Genomic DNA, 16,703 nt, shown 5'->3' on the forward strand with positions numbered 1-16,703 from the left:
GGACTTCGATGACTTCATTTTCCAGCAGTATTGAGCTACACCTCACTGGCACAACAAGGTACGCCTTTCTCTCAATGACACCCTGCCTCAATGCTTGATAGGACGCACGGGACCCCGAGACATTGCCGTGAGATCTTGGCCTCCAATATCTCCAGACATGACCCCAAGGGAAGTTTCCTTGTGACGATATGTGAAGGAAAACGTGTTCATCTCCCCTTTACCTCGTTACATAGAACATGTGAAGAACAGAATAAAAATCAGCAAAACTTCTGTAAAAGCACATACATTGTGTAAAGGTTATGACGAATTTAACTAATGTCTAGATGTTGTTGGTGCTGCTAATGGTTCTAATGGCTCTGAGCACTATGGGAGTTAACATCTGTGGTCATCAGTCCCCTAGAACTTAGAACTAGTTAAAGCTAACTAACCCAAGGACATCACACACATCCATGCCTGAGGCAGGATTCGAACCTGCGACCGTAGCGGTCACGCGGTTCCAGACTGAAGCGCCTAGAACCGCACGGCCACACAGGCCGGCTGTTGGTGCTACTACTGATAGACGTTTATAATAGCACAGCTAAGACTTCAAGATTTTGTGAGTATTTTGCAATGCTTCCCATATTTGTAGCGTGTTTTTATCAATAAATATGGAGTTTTTAAATCAGATCATTCTTTTTGAAACACCTTCTAGTTGCCGCTTTCTTTGCTTATAAACTGCTGGCCATTAAAACTGCACCAGGATGGATAGTAAATAACAACAGTTCATTTGTTTTGCATATTCGTTATTGTAGAAAGAACACATGATTAAATTTGTGAATTATTTCGAGGTGTAGAGGGTGCGAAGTTCAGTACGTAGAGCTGCCGCCTCTGGCAACAAGAATAGCTCTAACCCAGCTGGGAACCAATTCGATCTGAGTTCGGATGACAGATATGAGTACTTCATTCCATGCTGATTCAGCTTCGTGCCAGTATACGTTAATGGTTGTGCATGGCGAGTGGTGGCGCGCAAGTCTCTCAGTTCATCAAGCCATGACCAAATGTCGTCAGTGCGTGAGAGAGCTGAAGATTTTGCTGGCCAGGGCGACAGTCGAAGAGCTTCTGAATGGAAGTAAGTCAGGACAGCACGAGCAACATATGATTTTGCATTATCTTCTTGCCAGATATCGTGATGAAGACCTAGAAGACAGGGCACAACCACCGGCCCTGACACTTAAGAAATACCAGCCAGCTATGCAAACCAATTGATGGTGTTGTGTACACAATCGCACCCCACACAATCGAACCAGGTGCAGCGCCCATGTGAGTATGACGAATCAGTTAGGGTAGCGTCCGCATTCGAGCCTAAAACAGGAGTCAAAATAAGCGAACAAATGTCTCACGAATCGTGTTATGGTACTTACCGCGTTCTCCTCGTTACGGTGCTGTTACGACCGTGCAGAAAACATCAGATAGTAAATTATACGACATGTATGCAGGAAGGCTGTTAGACGCCAAGAAAAAACAACCAACACACTAACGTCTGAACATATTAAGACACAATATATAAAAATATCCTCACCTATATCCATTGCGCCCTGTATTTCCCTCGTCTTGGGTACTGGTTGCTTGAGACTATTGATACCCTGTACCGCTTTGAGTATGGGCCTTCGAACCCTTTTGACTCCATATTTAAACGGCAATCGTGGGATCCCAATCAACATGAGCACCAGTATCAAGAAACGGGAAACTGCTGGCTTGACAGTCCATCGCTCTTCCACTGTCGAATTCCAACACATTCTGGTAGTCGTTTCACTTTCTTACACGAATCACAAACAAGTAACATTCAAATCCGACTTATGAATGAGAATCCTGCTGCGTAATCTTTTCTTATACACAGAATGTAGGTTAGGTTAGGTTAGTGTTGTTTTAACGTCCCGTCGACAACGAGGTCATTAGAGACGGAGCGCAAGCTCGGGTTAGGGAAGGATGGGGAAGGAAATCGGCCGTGCCCTTTCAAAGGAACCATCCCGGCATTTGCCTGAAACGATTTAGGGAAATCACGGAAAACCTAAATCAGGATGGCTGGAGACGGGATTGAACCGTCGTCCTCCCGAATGCGAGTCCAGTGTGCTAACCACTGCGCCACCTCGCTCGGTACACAGAATGTAGATGGCGTTACTCCTCCCTGCTTTGTGTGGTTGCGTTGAATGCTAATCTTTGCATATTCAAGCAGGCAGCACACTTCATGCAAATTTAACGATTGTTGCATGCCGCCTTCCTGATGCTGCAGTTTTAATGGCCAGCAGTCTATTACAGATAGCCGTCTGATAGCTTTCTTGCCTCCCACTATCCTGTTCCTTTAAATGATATTACTTTAAAGGTCAGATACATTTCCGTAGCAGGTGAGATTTGGGAACTCGTTTACTATGTTCATCCATTTTCCCTCATATTTTAACAAATGGCTCTGAGCACTATGGGACTCAACTGCTGTGGTCATAAGTCCCCTAGAACTTAGAACTACTTAAACCTAACTAACCTAAGGACACCACACAACACCCAGCCATCACGAGGCAGAGAAAATCCCTGACCCCGCCGGGAATCGAACCCGGGAACCCGGGCGTGGGAAGCGAGAACGCTACCGCACGACCACGAGATGCGGGCCAGATTTGGGAACTATAGGTGGTATCCTGCACTGCCTTCTTGCACAAAGTACTGTAAGAGATACTTCAAATTTACCTTCCCCCGACATATGATGACTGGTCAGGTGCGCAGTTGTATCATGTGGATGATTGTTGTGAATTAATGTACACTCGAGCTTTCGATTGGTGTTGTTATGGGTTAGTATGGAGTCAATGGAAGCAAGCAGGTGGCATTCGCTATTCTGGAACATCGTTACCTCAGTTGTCTTCCTAAACGTTCTCATCCCACACATCGATCTCCATGAACAGTGTGCATAGCGCCGCTCCAAGAAAATGAGGCTAGGATTTAAGCAGTTACCTTGGCCCACAGTCTACTGATGAATCTCTGTTGTCTACCACGTCTCCACTCCTTGACAATGCAAAATTCTTCCACCACCCAAACCCGAATCTGCTTCCTCCTGGTGGATCTGATCCATAATGTGACCATCAGTTAGAAGAGCTGCGCCATGGGTACGTAAAGTAGCAAGACTTTGACGGAACTGATTTAGTACGCTAGCGGAGCAAGATTCATATATCTGAATTTGATATTTCTGTCGAAACCAGCTTTTACACAGGATGTAAAAAAAATGTACGGCACAAATTGCAGTACACATTCCTCAGGCGTAGACGAAGAAATTATGTTATACGAACTTGGATCCGGAAATGCTTTGTTTCCATTGAAACGTGGAACTTAGGGAAAGCAGGAAAAGGTGTGGACGCGGCCTAATCAGTTACCGTTGGTTGCACAGTAAACACATACACTTTATTTATGGAAATAATTTTTTTACAAACAATCATTTAAAAAAAATTGACTGTAACACAAGCTACACTGACGGCTGAAGGCCTTATTAAGAAGAATTCAAATTATTTGTCGGCTGTAGGCCACAAGCAATAGGAATAATTTAAACAAAATATTATTTTTAAACAGTTGACACAATCAGACCAAATAAAGAAGGGAGTGGTCCACAGACAGTGCTCCAGGGATTGGCCTGAGAAAAGTCCCTACAGCTGCGTAAGCGGTGAGACAGGCAGCCAAGAGTTATGCTCACCTAACAGGATGGCAACTCAAACTAGGTACAGTTTAAGCGCCGATCAATCCTTTTAGCAAATGCACCTAACGTTTGATAACCAGTACAACGATGGAATAATTCAAGCGAGGGTGCAGTGACAGACAGCACTGCCTCTTTACTATCCAGTGTTTAAAACATCGCAGGGCAAAGGGAACCACTACAACCAAGGTAGACAAAAGAAACCACAATCCACACCGCAATCAAGGAGGCTGTCGAACTACACGTCATGCCAGACAGCATCGGCAAGACGAGGAAAAGTACACTGCCACAAAAATACGCTAACCTCCAGGGCAGGTAACTGGGACGTTAGTGGCCAGTAGGCAGTAAAACACCGCTAGTTGCACTTCACCAATAATAACACAAAATTCAAAAATTAATAACAGGCAGTAGAAGACAGATAATACACTCCTGGAAATTGAAATAAGAACACCGTCAATTCATTGTCCCAGGAAGGGGAAACTTTATTGACACATTCCTGGGGTCAGATACATCACATGATCACACTGACAGAACCATAGGCACATAGACACAGGCAACAGAGCATGCACAATGTCGGCACTAGTACAGTGTATATCCACCTTTCGCAGCAATGCAGGCTGCTATTCTCCCATGGAGACGATCGTAGAGATGCTGGATGTAGTCCTGTGGAACGGCTTGCCATGCCATTTCCACCTGGCGCCTCAGTTGGACCAGCGTTCGTGCTGGACGTGCAGACCGCGTGAGACGACGCTTCATCCAGTCCCAAACATGCTCAATGGGGGACAGATCCGGAGATCTTGCTGGCCAGGGTAGTTGACTTACACCTTCTAGAGCACGTTGGGTGGCACGGGATACATGCGGACGTGCATTGTCCTGTTGGAACAGCAAGTTCCCTTGCCGGTCTAGGAATGGTAGAACGATGGGTTCGATGACGGTTTGGATGTACCGTGCACTATTCAGTGTCCCCTCGACGATCACCAGTGGTGTACGGCCAGTGTAGGAGATCGCTCCCCACACCATGATGCCGGGTGTTGGCCCTGTGTGCCTCGGTCGTATGCAGTCCTGATTGTGGCGCTCACCTGCACGGCGCCAAACACGCATACGACCATCATTGGCACCAAGGCAGAAGCGACTCTCATCGCTGAAGACGACACGTCTCCATTCGTCCCTCCATTCACGCCTGTCGCGACACCACTGGAGGCGGGCTGCACGATGTTGGGGCGTGAGCGGAAGACGGCCTAACGGTGTGCGGGACCGTAGCCCAGCTTCATGGAGACGGTTGCGAATGGTCCTCGCCGATACCCCAGGAGCAACAGTGTCCCTAATTTGCTGGGAAGTGGCGGTGCGGTCCCCTACGGCACTGCGTAGGATCCTACGGTCTTGGCGTGCATTCGTGCGTCGCTGCGGTCCGGTCCCAGGTCGACGGGCACGTGCACCTTCCGCCGCCCACTGGCGACAACATCGATGTACTGTGGAGACCTCACGCCCCACGTGTTGAGCAATTCGGCAGTACGTCCACCCGGCCTCCCGCATGCCCACTATACGCCCTCGCTCAAAGTCCGTCAACTGCACATACGGTTCACGTCCACGCTGTCGCGGCATGCTACCAGTGTTAAAGACTGCGACGGAGCTCCGTATGCCACGGCAAACTGGCTGACACTGACGGCGGCGGTGCACAAATGCTGCGCAGCTAGCGCCATTCGACGGCCAACACTGCGGTTCCTGGTGTGTCCGCTGTGCCGTGCGTGTGATCATTGCTTGTACAGCCCTCTCGCAGTGTCCGGAGCAAGTATGGTGGGTCTGACACACCGGTGTCAATGTGTTCTTTTTTCCATTTCCAGGAGTGTAGATTCCGCCAACTCGACACGCTCCCACGGCGACCCTGTGAGCAGCAAGGCATGAACAAACGGGTTCATCACCAAATAGTGCAGGTTTCACTACTGGATTAATGTTCACTCAACTCAACGTGATAGGTCTGGTGAACAACGAGGTTGTGGCCCTCGCAACTACAGCCCCTCGATCTGACAATGCCTGCGTGCCACCAGCAGTCCCGGCATGTCCTCGCGCTGCCGGACCTCTCTGCTGTTGCGTTCCAACCAAACTAACAACACACCCGACCCGAAAAACACTTCACATCCTTCCCAAGTACAGGTACTAGATATCGATAAACACTGCTCCTGCCACTCGCGGACAGACAACGCTAGCAAACGTAGTGGCGCCAGTAAACAGAAGAAGAAAACGAGACTCCACTATCCCTTTTACACGATGCCAAACTACCAACGGCACCAACGCGAGCCGCACGTGGCTCATCCATGTTAAAACTCATTTTCTCCAACTCATTAATCATGGGAGACACACAAGAACAGAACTTTAGAATCATGGAGGACATGCAGTCTTGGTTACGTTGTACACCGCCGAGGTTTTATTTTTCCTTGTAGCTATGCCACGTACGTCATTGCTTGTTTACTGCTAACATCAACTGCTCCAGCGATCAGTACAACCGTTACAAGTGCACAGGTTATTACATAGAGTTAATCACATACTTGGCTCGTGCAATGGCAGTGTACATAAAAGCAGAGATGGCAGATGATCATTTGATGTATAGAATAGGAGGTAGCAATGACGCTCGCTCTCAGCGTTTATACTGGAGAACGCCACAACGTGGCGACCATAGTGTTACTACAAGACATGTAGCTGCAGCATTGAATGTCGACCACATTAATATCTGACGAGTGTTATACGAGGATCAGCTGTATCCACATCATTTACAGCGTTGTGCGTTGTAGGCACTACCAGCAGCTGGGTTTGCTGCACAGGTACTCTTCTGTGAATAGTTTACTCAGCGAAGTGTCTATCCTAATTTTAGTATAACGGTGCTATTCACAGATGAGGCGTCGTTTCATCGAGGTTAGATTATAAGTTTTCACAATCGGCACACATGTGCAGACGTCCGTCCTCACTCAACAGTTAAAGTAAGTCTTCAACAAAGGTTCGCTGTCAATGTAAGGGCCTTCATTGTTGGTTACTATTTGGTACGGCCTCACTTTCTTCCAACCAGGCTCAACAGACAAAGTTATCATAATTTCGTAGAGAATGTTCAAAAATGGTTCAAATTACTCTAAGCACTATGGGACTTAACATCTGAGGTCATAAGTCCCCTAGACTTAGAACCACTTAAACCTAACTAAACTAAGGACATCACACATATCCATGCCCGAGGCAGGATTCGAACCTGCGACCGTAGCAGCAGCGCGGTTCCGGACTGAAGCGCCTAGAACAGCTCGGTCACAGCGTCCGGATAGAGAATGTTCTACTTGATGTGTTAGCAGATGTGCGTTTAGCTGTGCGACAAAACATATGCTTCCTCATTTTGGTGTTAATTTCCATCGGCTTCTAAATAACTGATTCAGTGACAGGTGGGTAGGTAGAGATGGACCAGTTGCCTAGCCTCCACGCTCTCCGAGCATTCGAAACCTCTTGTTTATGGAACCCCAGTATAAGATGTTCAGAGTCTCCGTGCCCGTATTATGGAAGGCTGCGAAATCAGACGCAATACTCCAGGGATACACCAGCGCATCCAAGATGTATCAGCGCTCACGGAGGGCGTATTGAACATCTCCTGTGAGAAAGAGTTACATATGGTATGCTGGTGCGTTCTGTCCGTGTGTGTTTCCCATGAGTAATGAGCTGGAGAAAATGAGCTGGAACATTGAAACAAAAACTTTCCAGACTCATGTTCGTGCAACGTAATGTGTCCTGCAATTTGCGCGGTACATTTTTGTTACACCCTGTACTTTGTAAAGCAGAGAAATTCTTGTGTATTAACTGAAACGTACTGTTGCTCTTTTACCTGAAGCATACACCAGTTTAGTCTCTTGTAACGTTTCCGGTTACAGCCGTCATCGCCCATAATGCGAGAGGGTGCGCAGTGGTGTTGACACTTGACTCTTAGCTAGGAGATGCTCGGAACAAGCTATCCTCTCCTTATCTTGGACTGATTTTCGGCAGTTCCCTCAAATAGTTTCTAGTGAATGGCAGGCTGATTATTTAACCAAGTCCACGCCCGATTTCCTGACTTATCTTGTCCTATCCGAGAATGTGCCCCATCCCTGATGATTCCGCGTCAATGGGAGTTTGGATTCCAACTTTCCTTTCCTCTCCTTTCCTTTCTTTTCCTTTCCTTTCCTTTCCTTTCCTTTCCTTTCATTTCCAGTCTTTTGCTGTTGTTTCTTGTCCTTCCCTGACCGCTGTTGTCAACTCCTGTCTTTACCTGTCCTGTTTTTTCCTTTCCCTTCCTTGACTCCTTTTCCTTTTCTTGTCCTTTCGTATCCTTTCCACACTTACCCTGCATCGCACCACAGTCCAGAAGGCGAAAGCTACAAAACTTTTTAAAATCATGCCCAGATTCTCCAAGTGCGTTAGTTAGTAGTTCAGTAAAGGGCAAAGAAATTAACAGTTCCAGCTGTACCTGGACAGTAATATTATCTTTGTTTCTAGGTATACATATCAACATCACCTCTTCATTTAGAAACTGATGACATTGAAAAGAAAAACTGAATTTGAGGCATACGCATATATTCATTTTAACAATACGTCCAGGCCACAAAAAAAATGTAACGACAGGCTCGTCAGTTTCCCACGGAAAGCTTTTCGCACACTCCTGAGCAACGTTAATACGTGGTGGGATGTTTCCTTGCTCTGATGCAGACTTGGATCCGTCGTGTCGTACTATCGACGAGATCCCAAGCCAGACCTCGTCCAGATTGTCCCACTCTTCAATGGTGATTCTGAGTAGGTCGCGCAGAGTACTTGGTTGTTGTAGACGTCAATCGGTACCACATAAGATCGATTGGATTCATGTTCGGGGAACAGGGAGGTCATTCCGTTCTGGCGATACTAGGATGCTTCAGGAACGTGTTTACGAGAAGATCAGGACAAGCACGCGACTTATCACCCACCAAGATGAAACTATTACCAAAGTGTCGACGATTTGGTCCCGCTATTAATTGCCATATCTCGTCCCTGTAAGGTGGGGTAGTGAGATTTCCCTCAACAAGCGCGTGATATGTACGATGGCCGTATGTAATCCCACTGCTAAACATCACTCAAAAAAAATGGCTCTGAGCACTATGGCACTCAACTGCTGAGGTCATTAGTCCCCTAGAACTTAGAACTAGTTAAACCTAACTAACCTAAGGACATCACACACATCCATGCCCGAGCCAGGATTCGAACCTGCGACCGTAGCGGTCTCGCGGTTCCAGACTTCAGCGCCAGAACCGCGCTGCCACTTCGGCCGGCCAAACATCACTCAACAACCACAATGTCGCATATACGGGTCAGAGTGTTGAGTCGTTCGATATTACAGACTTGTCTCCAGATACGTTGTTTGTGATTGTCAGGGTACAAACAGATTCGAGTTTCGTCCGACGCTAATCCTGGGGTGGCCGTTCTACATGATTCCTTGTCCATCTCTGACGGAGTCCATGGTGCTATCGTATACGACGCAGCTCTCGCCATAGCCATCAAGAATGCAGGATCGCATTTGTCAATCGTCTGTGAAAAGTTTGATGCGATATATGACGTCCGGCAGCCTGTCCTCTTCGAAAGCCGAATCCAGTTCTGAAGTCCTCATCCCACGGTTCCCATGACGCATAAGGCCATAGATACCGATCATCCTGTGCATCTGTCAAACGTGGACGGCCTGTGCTGTATATGTCCTCAACACTACCTGCAACTCGGAAGCGATTTCATGTTCGCACCACATCACTTCGAATCCGGTGGACAAGTCGAGACACTTACCCAGTTGAAAGCATACAGCGCCGGCCGCTGTGGCCGAGTGGTTCTAGACGCTTCAGTCCGCAACCGCGCTGCTGCTGCGGTCGCAGATTCGAATCCTGCCTCGGGCATAGCCGTGTGTGATGTCCTTAGGTTAGTTAGGTTTAAGTATTTCTAAGTAGAGGGGAATGATGACCTCAGATGTTAAGTCCCATAGTGCTCAGAGCCATTTGCACCATTTGAAAGCCTACTGCGCATAACGTGATGATGCAGACCCGATCACTAGTCACGACTCTCCTTCGTGCCGTGGTGGATGTTCACTCTAGTGCTCCACAGACATGTCTGATGCGTCCCTACTGCGTCTTTACTTTCAACTGAAATGCTGCAATGCATTCGAGTGCGGCATTCTCCGCGTAGGTAGCGTCCATGGTAACTAACTGTATGTTTGTAAACAAATTAGGGGTGACCTTCCGATCGGTACAGGAGCATTACAATAGTAACACATCGGGGTGATGCAACACTTTTTTTGATTTGTGTGTATTCTAAAATACGAACAGGTATAGCATATATTTGCAGCTACAATAATAGATTTTTCGCAAACGTTTCAGGGAAGTATGAGAACGGGTGAATGGAAAACAGGTTTTGTAGAGCACGTGATGCTTGCGTAAACACCGAGGAGGAGCTAGGTAGCGTGAGGGCCCCGAGTGGTCGAGTGCGCAAGCGTGGCAGACAGAGTGGCTTTGTCGGCAACCTGGCTGCGATAATTGTGGGGGCAGGAAAGGCCGAAGGCCGCGGCGCGCCACGTGACCGCGGCCAGGCCTGCCCGAGGCTCCTTACGGCTCCCCCAGTGCTGTGTGTCTGCCTGCCTGCGTGCGGCCAGGATGCGTCGCGGAGCGCTGCGGGCCATCTTCGTGATCCCCGTGCGGGCGCGACTGGCGCGCCTCAGGCGATGGACCAGGGACCGCCGCGCCGCCAGCCCCTCAGCGGCCAGTGGCAGGAAGCGGCCCTTCGGTGAGTCCCAGCGGCTGGCGCCGAGTTCTGCCACTCAATAATGAGGGCAAGTTATGGGCACTACGTGGACACGGAATACATTCGGGCCGAGACAAATGGCACCCTTACTAAGATCACTCGCACGTACTTTTTTCTTAAAGAGTTGATGTCAGGTTTTTGTATCGATATTTACATTTCTATACACAAAACATAGTTAAAAGAATACCGTTAGACATCGGAAAGATGATAAAAATTAATTTAAAGATCCATCCCCATTTTTTTCACAATTTACATCTTAAGTACTTATTGTTGTCATTGTAATTGGTACCTGAAAAGAAGGTAACATAATACAACGGAAATTTTGGGAAGCCTATAGAAGGGGATATCTTTATTAATAATGAAAACTGGCACGGGTGAAAGTAAAGGGTGGTCCATTGATCGTGACCGAGCCAAATATCTCACGAAATAAGCGTCAAACGAGAAAACTACACAGAATGAAACTTGTTTAGCTGGAAGGGGGAAACCACATGGCGCCATGGTTGGCCCTCTAGATGGCGTTGCCATAGGTCAAACGGATATCAACTGCGTTTTCTTTTAAAATACGAACCCCCACTTTTATTACATATTCGTGTAGTACGTAAAGAAATATGAGTGTTTTACTTGGACCACTTTTTTCGCTTTGTGATAAATGGTGCTGTAATAGTCACAAACATATGGCTCACTATTTTAGACGAACAGTTGGTAACAAGTAGGTTTTTTAAATTAAAGTACAGAACGTAGGTACGTTTGAACATTTTATTTCGGTTCTTCCAGTGTGATACATTTACCTTTGTGAACTTATCATTTCTGAGAACGCTTGCTGTTACAACGTGATTACCTGTAAATACCACATTAATTCAATAAATGCTCAAAATGATGTCCGTCAACCTCAATGCGTTTGGCAATACGTGTAACGACATTCCTCTCAACAGCGAGTAGTTCGCCTTCCGTAATATTCGCAAATGCATTGACAATGGGGCACGGCCGACTTCCTTCCCCGTCCTTCCCTTATCCGATGAGACCGATGACCTCGCTGTCTGGTCTCCTTCCTCAAACCAACCAACCAACCATTGACAATGCGCTGACGCATGTTGTCAAGCTAGACGAGTTTCGTTCTTTGTAGTTTTTTCGTTTGATGCTTATTTCGTGAGATCTTTGGCACGGTCACTATCAATGGACCACCCTGTATACGATAATACAAGCAAAAAGTCCATGCTACATGATTGAAAATATGTGGTCACGAACCAGCGCTGATTTCAGTATATCATATTGCGCTAGTTAGTACCAGTGTATTCGACACGTAAACTTTCCGATTAAATCCAAATGCAGTTGGGCTCAAATTTCTGGAGTATATCTTACGTGCATGACAAAGCATCGACATATTTTTCTCCTAATGTAAGACAACATGTAACGCGGCAGTATGGTCCAAGATGGACAGATCGAGCAACACTTGTACCTTCGCCTCCGGGACAAGCTTACCCTTGATTTTTCTGTCTGGGCTCATAGCCTTTGTAGTCTGGTCCCTTCAACCCCTCTCCCCCCCCCCCCCCCTCAACCCAAAAGTGAACTGTGCAGCAATCCTGTATTGGCTCAACAATTGCAATAGCGAACTGTACAGTCTCATCAACCTTTACGAGATGGTACTGAAGTGTTCGAAAGAACTCATAAGACACTGGAGAGACAAATGCAGTGTTGTATACATATGCGAGGACGACACGTTGAACGCCTCCTTTAACTGGTACGGGTGTACAGTAATCCGTGACATGTAACGTATTAAAGTAGTATTGCTTGTGGTGTAGTAGTCAGCGTTGCTACCTCGATTCCCGCCTTGGTCAAAGATTTCCTCGGTTCGGGAACTGGGTGTCTGTGTTATTCTTATCATTTCATCGCCATCCTCTAGACATCAGTCGCCGAAATGACGTCAACTAGAAAAATTTGCGCTAAGTGGATGAACTACCCAGATGGGGTCTGCCAGCCAATAATGCCATACGATCATTTCATTTCAGTGCCGTATTTCGTTTTAAGGAAGGCCACAGGTGAAATTTGAGCCCTGCTGGATGGCAACTTAGCCGAAAAGTTTACATTTCAAATCCACTAGTACTAACTTGGAAAATATTTATTGCTGAATTCAGTGGCGGCTCATAACCACGCATTCACAAATATTTCTCAGTGGCGTTCTCCATCTTGTACTCCGTTTCTTAGGCGCTGCATTGTGAACTACAAGTTAAACGTGCTTGTAGGTTGATGTTGTGAGTGGAAACATGAAATGCATTCCGATAGTTCAGTGGGTAGAGTAAAAGTGTGGATCGCAATCCTCGGCCGGCCTTCTGTCACGCCGGCCGCAGTGACCGAGCGGTTCTAGGCGCTTCAGTCCAGAACCGCGCTACTGCTACGGTCGCACGTTCGAATCCGGCCTTCGGCATGGATGTGTGTGGTGTCCTTAGGTTAGTTAGGTTTAAGTAGTTCTAGGTCTAGGGGACTGATGACCTCAGACGTTAAGTCCCATAGTGCTCAGAGCCATTCGAAACATTTGAACCTTCTGTCACGTAAATCAGGAACATACAACTATGAGTGTTTCATTAGCAGTGGCACACAATCGTGTAGTAACTCGGGTATAAAACATGTAACGATCCTCAGAAGGGTTTCTTCTGGTGACTGACTTGCAGAATTTTTGACATGTCGCCAGAATTCCAAGGAGCAAGGAAAATCTGAACCAGCATTACGTACGTTCAAGGAGGCCGCAGTTACGCGAATTTCCCCGAGGAACGTTTGAAACGTAAGTCATATCCCCAAGATACCCGACCATGGAAGACTCGTAACCCTTACCATCTCTCCCAGCAGAATGCTGTGGTTAAGTGCAAACACAGCACTGGCCGCAGTGTCTGTTACGACACTCTGCGGTGGAACATGGCAGTCTCCGCCGCTCACACCACGGCATACTCACGTGGCCTTGGTTACCCACGGGTCTTAGCCATTGTGAAAATATGCGTCCAGCATTGTCGTTAGAAATATGCATTCTGCTTTTGCAGTGACGCTTCACTCACACAAAGGTTCTCTTGCAGAACCGATGCAAGTGTATTTTTCAAATCACATCCAGGCTGTACCTTACCATGTGTCTTACCACGCTTTGATCACTGCTGGAGATCAGTGTCACGGGAAGATTTCAAGAGGGTAGATTCGGCAAGAAAACGAGAGGTTCGACAAAGGAATGTTGGTGCATGGGAACCATTTATTGCGCACTAGTTCATTTCGAAGTACGCTCGCCGAGAGAAAATCATGTTTGCAGATAGGATTTCATCGTCTTGCCCAATATCGTTTACTCTTAATGGAATGTCCCACTCTTGTGGTGAACCCTACTGAAGTTTCGCTTCAGCCACCCAAGTTTCGAAGAACTTGTAAGTAACGAAGTTCAGAGTGTTGTATCCTTTCACAACCTGGTTGTGGAACCACAGCTCAAAGCCACTCATGCTATAAAAACAATTGAGAAAAAATAAGTGCGTGAAAAAGGCAAGAGAAGTATAACCAGGCACTCTGGGCGAGACAACCACGTCGGCGGTCTTTCTGCTACCATCGGCTGCTGCGTGCTCTTGACGATGCTGTATCTGAAAACGAAAACGAAACGAATTCGCCACCGGTAGATGTAGGTATTATTTCGTCAGCGTTGCCAGTACTGAAACCAGCTTATGAGGAAAATGACACTGAAACCCAGTGGAGGTAACGAAAGAACTTCGTCCTTATGATTGAAGAAAACTTCGAACATTTTGTATCAATAATCATTCTACAAATCGAAAAAAATCGATACGAAACTGAGAGAGGCAGTAGGCCTAATTGTACGAGGTAGGCTGGCTGTGACACTGATATTTCTTGCGACTGATGATTCATGCACATGTCTATAGTATGTGATTTCAAAGGGTATGATATCAGGGATTATGCCAGCAGTTTGTTCAGGGTAACATTTGGGCTGTCTCTGTTCTTCAAAGTGTGGAAGTGTTTGTGAGGAACCCATTTCGAATCGTATACATTCACTTTTAAAGAAGGTTTGGTTTTATTAAATGCGTGCAGTAAATAAGTATGCTGTGAAATATTATAAAATAATGAATGTGCACACATACAATTCGTATTTTTCAAACCTAATCCAATGATCGTGCTTTTGTCTTTTCTCGTTCTTTCGATTCTATATGACCCCAAAAGAGTTATCATCCCGTATTTCAGAGCTGAAGCTGGTTGGTGAGGGATCACGCTCATTTCCTCACAAACATTCTCGTCTTTGCCCGACAGTGATGGGCTTTCTCTTAGGGATACCACACTGTTTCGTACTTCTATGAGGCGGACGTCTTCCTTCGGTTCACTGTCCCGCGCGCAGCACGTAACGACGCTTACATTACAAGAAAGGAGAGAAACGAGGCTCTTACAAGATGCGCGCCAGAAACCCCACTCGCGTCTGCTTCGCCACATGCAACATCTGACAATACGTTCCCTGGTTCGGACGACGTTCACCCCGTACGTACCGTGGTTTACTCTAAGCGAGGCGTATCTCGCGAAACTGTTGCGAGAGGCTGCTTCGCTGAGTCCACTCCATTTAGAGACGCTTAAAAATCTCAGTTGGAAAACACTAGAAAAAAGAGGCGAATACTTTGGTCCGAAATTGCCAATACTGTTCATCCCGCTCCGTACCTGTCGTGTGGAGATCGTCTAGATAAAAGTTAGACAACAACAACCCGTACAGAAGAGTACAATCAGTCATTCTTCCCGTAGTCCATCCGCAAATGGAGCAGGAAGAAATACTAACAATAAAGTAATCTCTGTCATGTTCTCTACAGTAATAGGGAGATTAATAATAGGGAAACTAACGAAGTAGATACAGATCAACGATATTTTCTCCATGAAATAATGTGGAGGAAACCATTCTTGAGAACTATGCTCACATGGCTCTATAATATGTTCGGGCTACATGTGTACAAAAACATTTGTTTATATGAGCTCAATCATTTTTATGCATGTTGGTACAGTTCAATGTGGACACCGTTGGTAGTTCGACAGCTATCAAAACGACACTCCACTACTCTCCACATGTCCATAAACATGACAGGTGTCATGGCACCTTGTGCGGCGTAGATTCCTTGTCGCAAACCTGCCAGGTATCGAACCTTTGTTCTGTAAACACTGTCCTTGAGAAATCAGATCGGCGCCCTGAAAAAGAAAAGAAAAGGCAAACCTACGTTTCTAGCATTTGTAGACTTAGAGAAAGATTTTGACAACGTTAACTGGAATACTCTCTTTCAAATTCTGAAGGTGGCAGGGGTAAAATACAGGGAGCGAAAGGCTATTTACAATTTGTACAGAAACCAGATGGCAGTTATAAGAGTCGAGGGGCATGAAAGGGAAGCAGTGGTTGGGAAAGGAGTGAGACAGGGTTGTAGCCTGTCCCCGATGTTATTCAATCTGTATATTGAGCAAGCAGTAAAGGAAACAAAAGAAAAATTCGGAGTAGGTATTAAAATTCATGGAGAAGAAGTAAAAACTTTGAGGTTCGCCGATGACATTGTAATTCTGTCAGAGACAGCAAAGGACTTGGAAGAGGAGTTGAACGGAATGGACAGTGTCTTGAAAGGAGGATATAAGATGAACATCAACAAAAGCAAAACGAGGATAATGGAATGTAGTCAAATTAAATCGGGTGATGCTGAGGGGATTAGATTAGGAAATGAGACACTTAAAGTAGTAAAGGAGTTTTGCTATGTAGGGAGTAAAATAACTGATGATTGTCGAAGTAGAGAGGATATAAAATGTAGACTGGCAATGGCAAGGAAATCATTTCTGAAGAAGAGAAATTTGTTAACATCAAGTATAGATTTAAGTGTCAGGAAGTCGTTTCTGAAAGTATTTGTATGGAGTGTAGCCAAGTATGGAAGTGAAACATGGACGATAACCAGTTTGGACAAGAAGAGAATAGAAGCATTTGAAATGTAGTGCTACAGAAGAATGCTGAAGATAAGGTGGGTAGATCACGTAACTAATGAGGAGGTATTGAATAGGATTGGGGAGAAGAGAAGTTTGTGGCACAACTTGACTAGAAGAAGGGATCGGTTGGTAGGACATGTTTTGAGGCATCAAGGGATCACAAATTTAGCATTGGAGGGCAGCGTGGTGGGTAAAAATCGTAGAGGGAGACCAAGAGATCAATACACTA

General features: G+C 46.2%; 1 protein-coding gene across 1 annotated transcript in view; it reads left to right on the forward strand.

The window, feature by feature from the left end:
• The first annotated feature begins 10,359 nt into the window (after window positions 1-10,359).
• Window positions 10,360-16,703, forward strand: part of LOC124798969 (whirlin-like) — a 569,605-nt gene continuing 563,261 nt past the window's right edge. Inside the window, exon 1 of the mRNA XM_047262505.1 lies at window positions 10,360-10,495. Coding sequence (XP_047118461.1) covers window positions 10,366-10,495 — 130 coding nt within the window. The 5' untranslated portion in view covers window positions 10,360-10,365. The remainder of the gene's footprint in view (window positions 10,496-16,703) is intronic.

Source organism: Schistocerca piceifrons, chromosome 5, assembly GCF_021461385.2.
Source record: "Schistocerca piceifrons isolate TAMUIC-IGC-003096 chromosome 5, iqSchPice1.1, whole genome shotgun sequence".
NCBI lineage: Eukaryota > Metazoa > Arthropoda > Insecta > Orthoptera > Acrididae > Schistocerca > Schistocerca piceifrons.